Source organism: Bradysia coprophila, unplaced genomic scaffold, assembly GCF_014529535.1.
Source record: "Bradysia coprophila strain Holo2 unplaced genomic scaffold, BU_Bcop_v1 contig_219, whole genome shotgun sequence".
Taxonomy (NCBI): domain Eukaryota; kingdom Metazoa; phylum Arthropoda; class Insecta; order Diptera; family Sciaridae; genus Bradysia; species Bradysia coprophila.
In genome coordinates, this window is record NW_023503481.1 from 100,093 (window position 1) to 112,489 (window position 12,397).

Sequence of the window (12,397 nt, forward strand, 5' to 3'; positions counted from 1 at the left end):
GTGCTGAAAGTGTTTCTTCTTTTTTTTTGGAATTTCCTGTACATTTTACTGTAAGAGAAAAATTTTGTTTTTTAGCTGAGCTTTCATTTAACCTACGATGACCCTTAACTTATCTTACATTATTCAACAAAAATAATGATTGTGTGTCAAGCGGAATGTGTAAAGTACCGAAATTTCGGAAATTACACATCAACGTCTAGATTGCAAAACACATTAGAGCCATGAAAAACAAAAAAAGCTGACTAATGTCTTATCTCGAGTAAATTTTAAAGTATGAAACATTTCCCTAATCACTAGTTTTCAGTATTCACGTTAAGCGAAATTTATAGACAATTTCTATCAAGACAGATAGATTTTTCGAGGAGAGACTGCCGGCCCCAGGATACTTCATTGACCATCAGATAGTGTAGGACAATCCATCATCACTTGTGAATTTACTTTGCCGATTTTGTGCTAGTGGAAAACCAACACTTTTAATAGATTTCTGTCTTGTTTCTGTCGGCTATTTTGTTAGAAATCTCAATCAATTAGTTACCTCACAGTCTGTGACTCACAGACTCCATTCATGTTCGAAACAAAAGAAAAAATCTGAAAATCTCACATTGGTCGAAATATTAGCAAAACTGCTGCTGTTTTTTCGTGAATAGTAGAGCCAACAGCTGCCATTATGTGTACCTATATTTAAGAGCTCTCGATCGTAAAGTGCTTGAGCTATTTGCGAAAAACCTTGACCAGTCCCCTCATTTGCTGAGAATTTTTAAATAATCTTACATCTTCGCTTATAACACAACTTACCTAGGTTTTGTTTATGTGCAATTATATAATATCAACTCTTTAACATAACTCCCACAAATGCAACTGCACCGACTAGTGCCTCTACTCAAACTAAAGGTCGCCATTCCTACAGTGTTTAAACTTTACGAAAGGTTCCTTATTTAGAGTTACTGCCAAAAACTGATTTCAACCCCTTCGAACATGCCTTAATTTTTCCTTCTTTTTTTTCTTCGAATAAAGATCTTAGCTTACGCGGACGACTTAGTCTTGATGGCGGATAGCGATGGCGAATTGCAGGATGGGATAGTCAGATTGAATGAAGCAAGCGAGGGGTTCGGTATGAAGATAAGCGTGAACAAAATTAAGGTTATGTATGTTGGGAAAACGAGGAGGGATGTGGTGTCCAGTTTGAATGGAGAACAGCTAGAACAGGTTTCTGAATTTCGGTATTTGTGTACGAGTTTTTCTGAGGATGGCAAGCTAGTCAGAGAGTTCGAGGAAAGGAGGAGGAAGGGTAATGCAGTCGCAAGCCAGCTGAGGTCTCATGTCAATAGGAAAGAATTGCGATACATAGGTCGATATATAGACCGGCGGTTTGATATGGCAGTGAGAGCTGGTTTGATGGTGTATATCTGGATTCGATTTGGATGATTCTGCCATGAGAGTTCTTAGAAGCATAGCAGGGGTTAATAAAAGAGAGAGCAGTGGGATAATCACATCACTATTGAGGAGAATTTAAAGGTGTGTCTCCACTTAGTTTGGGCACGTACAGAGGATGCAGCATGATAGGCTACCGAAGAGATTGCTGTCTGCGAGTGTGCCAGGGCTCAGGAATAGGGGTAGGCCGAGAAGGCGGTTTCTTGATTCGGTGGCGTCGTGCTTAGAAGTAAGAGCCTTGTTTGAACAATCACATCATCTCGTTAGCTAGCGATAGGAATTTTTTGGATGAGTAAAGTAGTGCGTGGAGAAGACCTCACACCGGACGAAGGTATTTAAAGGTCTTTAAAGGATGATGATGATGATTTTCTGCGAAAATGTGAAACGGAACGAAAAAATAAAAAATCTGTGGGAGCTAAAATTGAACGGTGATTAAAATGCAACATAGCATCCCTGGATTCCAGAACGCTTGTGTTCATTTTCCCTGGTTTTGGAGATATCACTCTTAAGATATCAATATACTCAAATTGATAAAAAGTGTTATGGCTGCTTATCAGCGTGTTTTGATTCGTTGTTCTGACCTTAAATCCGACAAATTTTTTGTTTATGTGAACTTAACAGACATCAAAATGATACAAATACTGACATCATTGCTTTATACATTTTTCATAAACAGACAACGATGTTCTGTTATAAGGGTTTAAGCCACACCTATCTTCTCTCTCGTTTTTCCGTACAGCTGTCAAATTTGAAAATGCGACGAAAAGTGTATGTGGCTTGCACCAATATAACAGAACATCGTTTTGAATACTATCGAATCGTTCGCTGTAAATGTAATTGGACAGAACGTATTCAATTTTTATAAGCTGGGGCATATTGTGAACTCGTGTTTGAATGCGAGTATATAAAGGCACACGTCTCTGCATGAATCTACACATTTACAATTTACTGTGCAAGCTGATTGAACATTACGAAATTGCGAAATTTAAGATCATCTTTCGTTTTCAACTATGAAGTCGATACTTCTGCTTATATTAGTTTCTTCGTGTACTGAACATATTTCAAGCTTAGTTAATTCGGGGACACCTCTTAATTGCTGTAAGTTTACAACAATATTTTACAGTTTCGTTCAACGATATTTTGATCTTTATTTTTTAGTGGACACCAAATTTGGAAAATATTGTGGTGGAACTTGTGGTAAGTAACATTATGTACATAACTGGTGCAAAACAGGCTCATCAGAGGCCATGGTGCTGAGACTCTGTCTCACTCACTAATTTGAGGCAATTTTCATCGATTTTTCACTTTCAGTTGAGTATAGCGAAGAAGTTAGATGTAGTGGATGCGTCATAAGTGAGCATGGAACTTTTTGCGGAGACAATTGTAGTGAGTTAACATTAAGTCTTAAGATATTTAACGTGTACCACTCGGTCGTTGAAAACATCAAAACGTTTGTTTAACATCAATTTTCTTCATACATTTCAAAACTGAATGAATTTTCATTAAATCAAATTTCATTCACATCAGTAGGCCCTTTCTCGTCGATATGTTGTTTTGAAAATTTTGACAACCATTGTGTAATTGCGAGTACTCAAATTGTTTTTTCTTTATTAAAAGTTTATTAGCTTGAGTGGATGATGATATCAAATCAAAAGTGCCACTCTAGTGGTGATTATCGAATATTTGATTTATGAAAAACAACTAAATTTCAGTGTGTGAAAACGATTTAATTTTGGAATAAGTTCCAATAAGTGGTACACGCTATAGCAGAATACAGCAGAGTCCATGTAAATGGGCGATTACATTAAGCGCAATTACGGGGTTCGCTGCGCTCTAGCCCAAAAACATTTGCGCTTAACGTAACCGCACTGACAGTACGATCGCACAGTGTAATGAAGTAATAATGGTTTAGAATCTGACTTTTCATAATTATGTTCATCTTCTTTAGTTTGCTATGCATCAGGATGCAGATGTGGTTACCCAGAGGTGGTATACCCTGTAACTGTGAGGCCTACCTCAATTGGTATTTTACCTTGAAATTGTCTCCTTGTATACGAAATTTATTGTGTTACTTCTAACAGATCTACCAACTTCACAACATTCAGATTCACCAACTGTACCAGACTGTAGTAAGTATTGAGAATATTTTCTAAAGTCACTCTTGTTTCCTACGATATTTTTTAGTGGACACCAAATTTGGACGATTTTGTGGAGGTAGATGCAGTAAGTTGTGATCTCATTTAGCATGTAGTCAGTTTTATAAATTCAGAACTTACAGCCGAATATAGGAATGGAGTTGTATGCAGTGGTTGTTTCATTAGTGACTTCGGATCTTTTTGTGGCGATGGTTGCGGTAAGGAACTAAAAATTTACGAAGAATGTTCGATTTTCGAAATAATTGTCAATTTTTCTCCATAGTGTGCTATGCGTCTGGATGCAGATGTCGTAAGTTTTTTCTTTTCATTCTCGTCACATCGTGGAATTATCTTGAATTTTTTTTTTCAACTTCAAGGCAATCGTGAACGTGTAGTACAAGCAACTGTGAGACCTTTTCGTAACGGTATTCAATTTTTGTTTTATAATCGAACGATTTCATTTAATAAATTTTTTACAGTTTACGGTGAACCAACCACATTATCCACAATGAATTGTTCGAATTGATAACGGGCAATAAAAGACGATCTTCCTGACTGTCAAGAAACTATATTGTAAAACGCGAAATCAATTTAAAAAAAAAACATTGCAATGTCAAAATAGTAAACAAAGACGGTCGAATTAATATTCGTTTTGGAGAACTAATTAATTCGATTGTGATTTATTATGCTGATGATGCGAAAATAAAAACGCGAAACATACATAAAAAACAAAGTTTTTTTTTGTTGAGAAGCCGATTTGCTTTGACTCAATGGAAAACTAGATATCTGGCGGCAAGAAAAACAACTTCTTTTCGGCATGTTCCTTTATTATTCTTAACAATGTAGAGTGTACAGTGCTTCAAATTTCTAAAATAAAACGTAACAGATTTCAATATTTATGCCTGAGGATTGCTCAGTTACATTAACTCACATCTAGTGTTTTCAAAACTCTTTAAATTAATCCTTCAGTCGGATTATTCCTATAGACCATTTTCATTATACGGTACTCGTCAACGCAGCCCCACTTAATTTTTCGTCAAGTAGTCCTTAACATCAATTAGTTGACGTCAACTGCGTTCAATTTACTGGTTTTTACATGAAAATCGTTCGTTCAATTCATTCAGTGCCGGACTGGCCCTATGGGAATTCGGGGCGATCCCGAAGGGCCTTTTGCCTGACTCGGGCCAAGTCCCGAATTGGCTTTTTCAGAATTTTTAGAAGCGACATGTTGAAAAATTATTATTTGGAAAATGTTTGTAACATTACGTTTGAAAAACTATTTGCGCTCGGGTGATTACCCGACTGGGCTTAACATCGAAAAAATTGAAACATTCCGTTTGAAATACTATTTGCGGGTGATTACCCGACTGGTGACTGGACCTAACATTAAAAAGTTTGAAACATTTCGTTTGAAAAACTATTTGCGTTCGGGTGATAACCCGACTCGACTCGACTCGATTGAAAAGTGTGAAAAATTTCGTTTAAAAATTGATTGCGCTCGGGCTAATACCCGGCTGCCGTATTCAAAATCTTAAAACGTTTTTTTTAAAAACCATTTGCGTTCGGGTGATAACCCTACTAGCCCGCACCTAACATTGCGAATTTTCAAACGCCTCGTTTGAAGTAAAATCACCGATGCTACGAATGAAAAACGTGCGACGTCCTATTTAATTCAACGCATAAGCATCGCCATTCAAAAAGGAAACGTGGCATCAATTTTGGGCACAATTCCACCATCGAAAGATTTGAAGGAGGTGTTTTATCTTTAAACATTGTAAAAATGAAATACATATGCAATAAAAAAAAAATTACCCAATAGTCGTGAAATATGTTAATCTCGGAGCAATAGTGGAAATTGGATTACTTGTGTTTCGAAAAATGTGAGAGCGCTGTTTCAAAATGTACATTGTAGTTTCAAATTAAATATTTATTTGCGTTATTATACCAACTCAAATGAAGATCACAATATTTCCTAGTTACGTTGAACCTTGTTTGTTTAAGAATTTTCTGTTACATTTTGGGGCTCGAAAACTCGTGGAAGTTTTGATGTGTTAACGAGGAAAAGCTACTTTAACCAAACTTTAAAAGCCACCCAAGCCAATATTTTTTTTTTGGAAAAAAAGTTTTTCAACAGAGTTCTACTGAAATATATCTCCCAGGACTCTGTCTCAAATTGGCTAAAGTCACTCAAAAACATAAATTCTTTGTTAGTTATTCCAACAATTTAGAGATTCAATATTTTTTCCACATTCTTCGACATTTGAAATTATAGTTTTAGGAAATCACACATAAATAAATTGTAGTTCTAAATCCTCGTCTAAATCACTATATTGGAAGTTTTTGTCGTTAGCTGAGTCACACCACAAAAACGTTTCGTAATTAAAGAAATCACAGCCAAAGTTAAAAAAATGTTAGTTTTCGGAAATAACACCGACAAATAAGGAATTTGAAAAAAAGCAAACCACATAGCCGAAGGCCCGAAATTGAAAATTGAAATTTCAGAAAATCACACAGCCAAAATTTTAGTTTCAGTTACACATCCGAAATGAGCCTAATTAATTTTTTATTTTGGCTGTGATTGATTCTCTAAAACTACTATTTTCAAATTTTCCTATACTTTAGCTGTGAATCAAATTTTCTTATTTGAATGAGTGATTTGCTAAAACTAAAATTTGTAAATTTTATTATTTTGGTTGTGATTTCCTAAATTCTTTCCTATGACCTGTGTCTTTTCCTAGTTTATATATATTTTTGGTCGTTTTTAATTTTTTTCTTTTCGAGTGCTGGTATCTAGGATACTAAGGATGCGGCACAATTTAAAGGTACTAGTTTACAGTCTGTTTTCGAACAATTTTGGAATTCTCAAGCATGTACCTAACATTGAACAGGTCATAAAAGAAAGTATATTGCCCTGGTCCAAGGTTGCAGTATGAAAATATTGAAACACATTGTACCTAATTTATTGTAGCCGTGAAGGTAGTAGGCGACGTATAATTTGCTATTTTTGAAACATCGACAACAATTGTTTCTTTTATTTTTTATTGTTACTTTTAATTCAGTATGTATATTAGTGAGGTTTTTTTGGGGTTTACATCGCCACTTTCAACAGCTTTAACTGTGGATTTCTATCATTACAGACCGGGAAACATGCATAGAGACATAAAGCAACCAAGAATTTCGGTCTGTAATGTAAGAATTCGACAGTACAAGCTGTTAAAACTGGCAATGAAAACCCCAAAAAAAATGTAATATTTACAAATAAACAAACTGTAAATTTAAGTTGTTGATGTTAATGACAAAAAATATTTTCCAATAAAAATTAAAAAATAAATAAAAAGATAAAAAATACCTCGGTATCAGAAAACTAATGAACTTATTATTTCCTTTTGTCCGATTTTTTTAGTATATTTTCTTTTTCAACAACTTTTCCAAAAAAAATGAAGATAAAAAGAGTCGATTTTCAAATTGGCTCTGGATCTGGACCATCAGGTAGTTTCAGGTTGCTTTGCGACCTTGAGTACTTGAGTTTTCAAATAACTAAAAGTTAACTTCTAATTTCTATTGACTAAAAATAAGAAAATCGCTCCTTCTTTCATATCTGTACAACAACACCTCCAGACATTACGGTCAATGTTCGTAGAATGAATTAACATTTGAATTAAACATTGGCGATAATGTGAAATCATTTGCATGAACGTCAAAATAATTAAAAAGATTGGTAATAGAATAGTTAAACATTTTTTCAAGAATAAGTATTTCAATGTCGAATGTCCTCGTGATTACTTAATTTTTTAATGAAATCGAACTAAAAAAATATTTCCTAGAGCATACAAAACTCAGAGTCCCATGGGCCTAATACGAAATGGTCCCCCGAAAAGTTGGGCTTTTTGAACTTTTCCCCGAAGGGCTTTTTGGAGCCAGTCCGGCACTGAATTCATTCGATATATTTTTCGACATGTCTGTCAGCCGGGATCGTGTCTGACGTTTACAAGGTCATGAAAATGATGTATTGGAATCTATGGTGAAAACATCAATGGTTAACCTCAAATTTAAAACCGTAACAACAATCAAAATTCTTACTTGTAAATGATCCCGATTGTAAAAATTTTATCAAAAAATAAAATATGATTCAAATGATCCCGTATTTGGCTTTAATCAATTCAAATGAAAATAACTGAATTTTGTCTAAGTTTATCGAAACCATGAGGCACAAATAACAAATAAAAATTACGTTGATCTTTTCGCAAATTCAATTAAAGTATCGGTCAACGCGATAGAAAACATTAATGCTGTCCGCTCGTAGAAATTGGGCGATTTTAATGTACATCCAAAATATCAATGTTTTTGGTGAAGTTTAATTTAAAAAATTCAGAAGAATTTTTACGTAAAGATAATGGACTCTATGGGAAACTATTTATTAAATCGAGATAATTGTTTGTAGTTTGAGTCCATAAGATTGAATGATTTTATTGACAAGAAATCCCTGTATTTAAGCAAAAATGTATAAAAAGCAAAGTATATTTGATCGATCTTAAATTAAAATATGTCATTTCTTGAGACATCTTTATGTGTGGGTTCACTTGTTGCCACAACTCAATCTCTCAAGCTAGGTGAAGGATTTATTTTAAGTAGAGTGGACCATGGTAGGCTATTCGCAGATGTAACTTGAAACGTCTGTACCTTGACCTGTTTTTTAAGCTTTCAATTCGTATTCAAACACCAAGAACAATAGAGATTTTCATGCTTCGGGACAAAAATGAAGACAATTTTTGATTTTTTTTTTCTCGAGTTTTCGGCCCTTTGCATGAAAACTCACATGTGTACCTGCTTTGAACGATTGATTTTAGGCACTTTCGCTTGTAAGCCTCACTCCGTTCGGCCTACAACTCACGAAATTGCCTAAAATCAATCGTACAAATCAGGTACACAAATGACTATTGTCGAATACTATCAATGCAGTGTTTGTGATATAAACACCGAGGGGTGACAACTATTTTTTTTGTCTGATTTTTTTTTCTCGTTTTTTTCTTGATTTTTGGTCATCTAATTTTTTTAATGATCGTGGTTTTTATCATATTTAACGATTGTTTTTTACTTTGCAATTTTTAACACAAATAATCTCACTAATTTAAAAAAATCAGGAATAGCTGGAAACACACGAGCAATTTTGTGTTGATGGAATCGACAATTATGCTGTGGTAAATCAGAAATTACAGTGAAACACGCAACATAATGGTCGATACTGGCAACACAAAATTGATCGTGTGTTTTCGGCCAACAATCATATCTAGATGTAGATAAGTGGCAACTCCAGGATTCTGGACAGGTAATTAATTCTTTGCATTGAAAAGGTCTTTCAATTCGACCGCATGGGTCCAGGCCCATTTTCGAACAGAGGAAAGATGCCCAGAAATGATGCAGGTGGTTCAATCAGAAGGAATAATAAAGTGAGTGGCGGCGCGGCATGGTAAATAATCGTAAATAATCGACTTAACGGCGGTAATGCTCAATCAAAAGTACCAAATCAAAAACGCCAAACGAACGAATCCGAATGTTAACAAGTATGCACTGGACAAACCATGGGTGAATGATGAAATTAAACAAGCGCATCAAGCGAAAACTGATCTGGAGAATCAGTTGAAAGGCGAAAAAATGACGAAATTTTTGCCAAATTCAAGGAGCAGACAAATTGATAAATTAATTGATTTCACTGGTAGTGTTAGTACATTCTACTACTTAAAAAACACACCGTTTTGAGTTATACACGTCTGTAAAAAGAAGTAATTGAATTGAAGTTTTGTGTAGACATAAGAAGTGGCTGGAAATACATAAAAGTCACAATTTCGACATTTATCCTAAAACGAAAATATTGAAAATATGTCCATTTGATGGTCATAATACATTGTACAAATCCATTATCCATAATTTTTACGGGACGAGATTTTTTTTAGGAATGACCCCAAGTTCAATACTGTACAATATTTCCCATCTTTGAACGTAGTAAATTCGTCAAATAGAAAAAACGTTTTCATGGTGTCAAAAACACCCTAAAATTCCTTTCGATTTACTCAATGATCATTTGTCTTATACCACCAATCTTCAAACTTAACCCGTAAAAAGTATTTAAAATTTGCTCCATATCAACTAAAAAACATGACCATTAACATGAGCAATTTCCCCAAAGTTGGTACGATTTTTTGATCACTTCTACTTAATGAGATAACTAATAAATCCAGGCGCATATTTCTTGATTTATCTTCAGCAAGGGAATGGTTCATAATTCAGAATTTACTCGAGATTAGCAATTAGACAGCTTTTGCTGATGACTTTGTATTTCCCATTTTCATGTTTTTAACTCTCTGAATCTTTTCCTTTTACTTTCAGAGATTTTGACACGTTTGAGCGTTTGTCTCTGCAAAAATGGTTGATGGATATCTTGAAATGTCAAAGTTACAAAAGTACGTACTCCTTAAAATACAAAACAGAATTATATGAATGTTCAATTATAAGGTGACTGTTAGTTCTTAAAATGCGGTGGTGTTGAAGTACGGTCACCCATTTCGCTGATTTAGAATTTTCATAATCAAGTGGAATATTTATTTTTCCCACAAATAGTTAGTCAGTAAAATTAGCACAAATGTCGGTACTTTACGCATTATGTTTTTATACGCTCAATACACAATCGTCAGATAAGGTAAGGGTCGTCGTAGGTTAAATGAACGTTTAGCTGAAAAACAAAATTTATCTCTCACAATAAAGTACACGGAAATTCCAAAAAAACGACACAATTTTGTACAAAGCAGTCGTAGGAAGTTTAATAACTCACAAATAAATGTTTACAAACAGGCCCTAAAACCTAGTCCCAGCAGCTTAGCTTTATATCGATTACATTAAAATTTGTGTGATCTGTTAAGAACCGCTCAGGTTGAGGTTACTGTCATCTGGATTCTCTGAAGCCTGAAGAAACTCATTCTTCATCGATTAAATGAAAAATCATGAAAATCGGTGAGGATTTTAGTCTTCAGACTGAATGCATATTACATTCACGGATTAGAGCAGCTGATTAGAGATGAGTGGGATCCTAAAGAAAAGGGAAGCCCATACTCTGTGCTATGGTAGTTTTAAAATTTATGGACAGAGGTGATTTCAAAAGAACTGGAAAGCAATGGCCTTCTTTTGGACAGGCATTAAAAAGTATTCTGCATATGGGCATTCGGCGTTATGGACATGGGCGTTTTCAGGTTTGAGGAATGTGTAACAAAATAGGTATCTACTCTCATCTCTTCAGCTGATCGCTAAGAGGCAACGTAGTTGATTACCCATTTTCGAGTTGAACCTGCTTTGCCTATAGTGTGCGTCAAGCATGCGATTACTGATTTAGGGGGAATGAGTTCAAGAAAATGTTACGAATTGTTTTTCGATTCAAAACATTTTATTTGTCAAAAAAAAAGCATTTTACACACCTATTACCATATCAAAAAATGGAACTTAGTGTTAAATTGGTCATCCCAATTGGGGACGGCCTTTCATACTAACACTACATTGAAATGAACTACTATGGAAAATATTGTCACAAAAACAGGAGCAGTCACAGTAGCCTTTGACGATCTTGTTCTGGGCGTTATTACAGTTACTGGTACTGGAACAACTGGGTCACCTAAAAGGGAAAAAAATTAATAATTTTTTTGCCATTCAATGACAAACTGACATAAAGAAAAACTCACCACATTTGCAACCCGATGCATAGCAAACTAAAGAAGAAGATGCATGATAATGAAAAGATTTCTCAAATTAACATTGGGATTTACTCACTACAATTTTTTCCGCAAAAAGTACCATGCTCACTGATAACGCATCCACTACATCTAACTTCTTCGCTGTACTCAACTGAAAGTAAACTGATGAAAATTGCCCCGCATCATACGATTACGATCCATTACTTACCACAACTTCCGCCACAATATTTTCCAAATTTGGTGTCCACTAAAAAATTAAGATCAAAAAATCGTTTAACGAACATGTGAAATATTTTTGAAAACTTACGGCATTCTTTAACTGACCCAGAAATGTATCCAGTGCATATGGACAAATTAACGTAGAAACAAATCAGTAGAAATATCAACTTCATAGTTGCAAAAAAAACCACAGATGATCGATCTTAAATTGCGAAATGACTGAATTTTTCTGAGACTCGATCAACGTGCACAATAAATTGTAAATTAGTAGTTTTATGCAGACGAGTATCTTCTTATATATATACACAGCCAAACACAATCTGCGCAAAAGCACCATACTTATTAATGTACACACATAATATCCTTCCGAGTTCTTTTTGTTAAATTGAATACATTCTGACCAATAATCTTACAGCAAACTTTTCAGTTGTATTTGAAAATGTAATCGTTGTTTATGTATGGCTAATTCCATGTGTTGTCCACTGTACTGCCGAGAATTTCATAAAATTCACAAAAAATTTCATAAATTTTACTTGATTTTAAAAAATTCGAGGTGTATGTGGTAGGTGTAACATGAGAATGCGTGAACCGAGGTTGATCGAGGTTCATAATCGCATTCGAATGTTACAATACCCTCGAGATGCACATATGTGTATATACACCGAGAATTTTGAAAAACCTTTTTCGAATCGAGTCATTTAATAGCTTAAATTCGCCTTTCATCGAGTGTGAGCGTGGAACATTTTGACATTTTCTTAATATGAGAATTAGATTAAAAGTCGTTTTTTCGATGAAAAGCGAATGTAAATTGTTTTTATCACTTTTCAATAAACAGCCGAAAGGCAAAGTCTTGTTTCATTTAATCGTCCGGATATT

The 12,397-nt window shown here is 34.6% G+C and overlaps 2 protein-coding genes and 1 long non-coding RNA gene across 3 annotated transcripts; 2 read left to right on the forward strand and 1 right to left on the reverse strand.

Moving 5' to 3' along the window:
• The first annotated feature begins 2,379 nt into the window (after positions 1-2,379).
• On the forward strand, positions 2,380-4,282 carry LOC119075534. The gene is made up of 10 exons (XM_037182008.1): positions 2,380-2,529; positions 2,590-2,628; positions 2,743-2,817; positions 3,380-3,454; positions 3,513-3,560; positions 3,616-3,654; positions 3,710-3,784; positions 3,850-3,876; positions 3,944-3,991; positions 4,046-4,282. The coding sequence occupies exons 1-10, from the start codon at positions 2,442-2,444 to the stop codon at positions 4,090-4,092; spliced, it is 561 nt and encodes a 186-aa protein (XP_037037903.1). The 5' UTR covers positions 2,380-2,441; the 3' UTR covers positions 4,093-4,282.
• A 956-nt stretch (positions 4,283-5,238) lies between these two features.
• LOC119075538 lies at positions 5,239-10,063 on the forward strand. Its single transcript, XR_005087416.1, has 3 exons — positions 5,239-5,340; positions 9,833-9,838; positions 10,052-10,063. It is a non-coding gene; the product is annotated as an uncharacterized LOC119075538 (long non-coding RNA).
• A 969-nt stretch (positions 10,064-11,032) lies between these two features.
• Positions 11,033-11,761, reverse strand: LOC119075535. Its single transcript, XM_037182010.1, has 5 exons — positions 11,610-11,761; positions 11,511-11,549; positions 11,379-11,453; positions 11,291-11,317; positions 11,033-11,223 (listed from the first exon to the last, which is right to left on the reverse strand). Exons 1-5 carry the CDS (start codon positions 11,692-11,694, stop codon positions 11,093-11,095), a joined length of 357 nt encoding a protein of 118 aa, XP_037037905.1. The 5' UTR covers positions 11,695-11,761; the 3' UTR covers positions 11,033-11,092.
• Between the last annotated feature and the right edge of the window lie 636 nt (positions 11,762-12,397).

Coding starts and splice junctions, on each gene's coding strand:
- LOC119075534 (XM_037182008.1), top strand. CDS start 2,442: ATGAAGTCGATACTTCTGCTTATATTAGTTTCTTCGTGTACTGAACAT. Junction 2,818..3,379: donor TTTTTGCGGAGACAATTGTA/GTGAGTTAACAT, acceptor CATCTTCTTTAG/TTTGCTATGCATCAGGATGC. Junction 3,561..3,615: donor ACCAACTGTACCAGACTGTA/GTAAGTATTGAG, acceptor GATATTTTTTAG/TGGACACCAAATTTGGACGA.
- LOC119075535 (XM_037182010.1), bottom strand. CDS start 11,694: ATGAAGTTGATATTTCTACTGATTTGTTTCTACGTTAATTTGTCCATA. Junction 11,454..11,510: donor ATATTGTGGCGGAAGTTGTG/GTAAGTAATGGA, acceptor GTTTACTTTCAG/TTGAGTACAGCGAAGAAGTT. Junction 11,224..11,290: donor TGCATCGGGTTGCAAATGTG/GTGAGTTTTTCT, acceptor TTTCCCTTTTAG/GTGACCCAGTTGTTCCAGTA.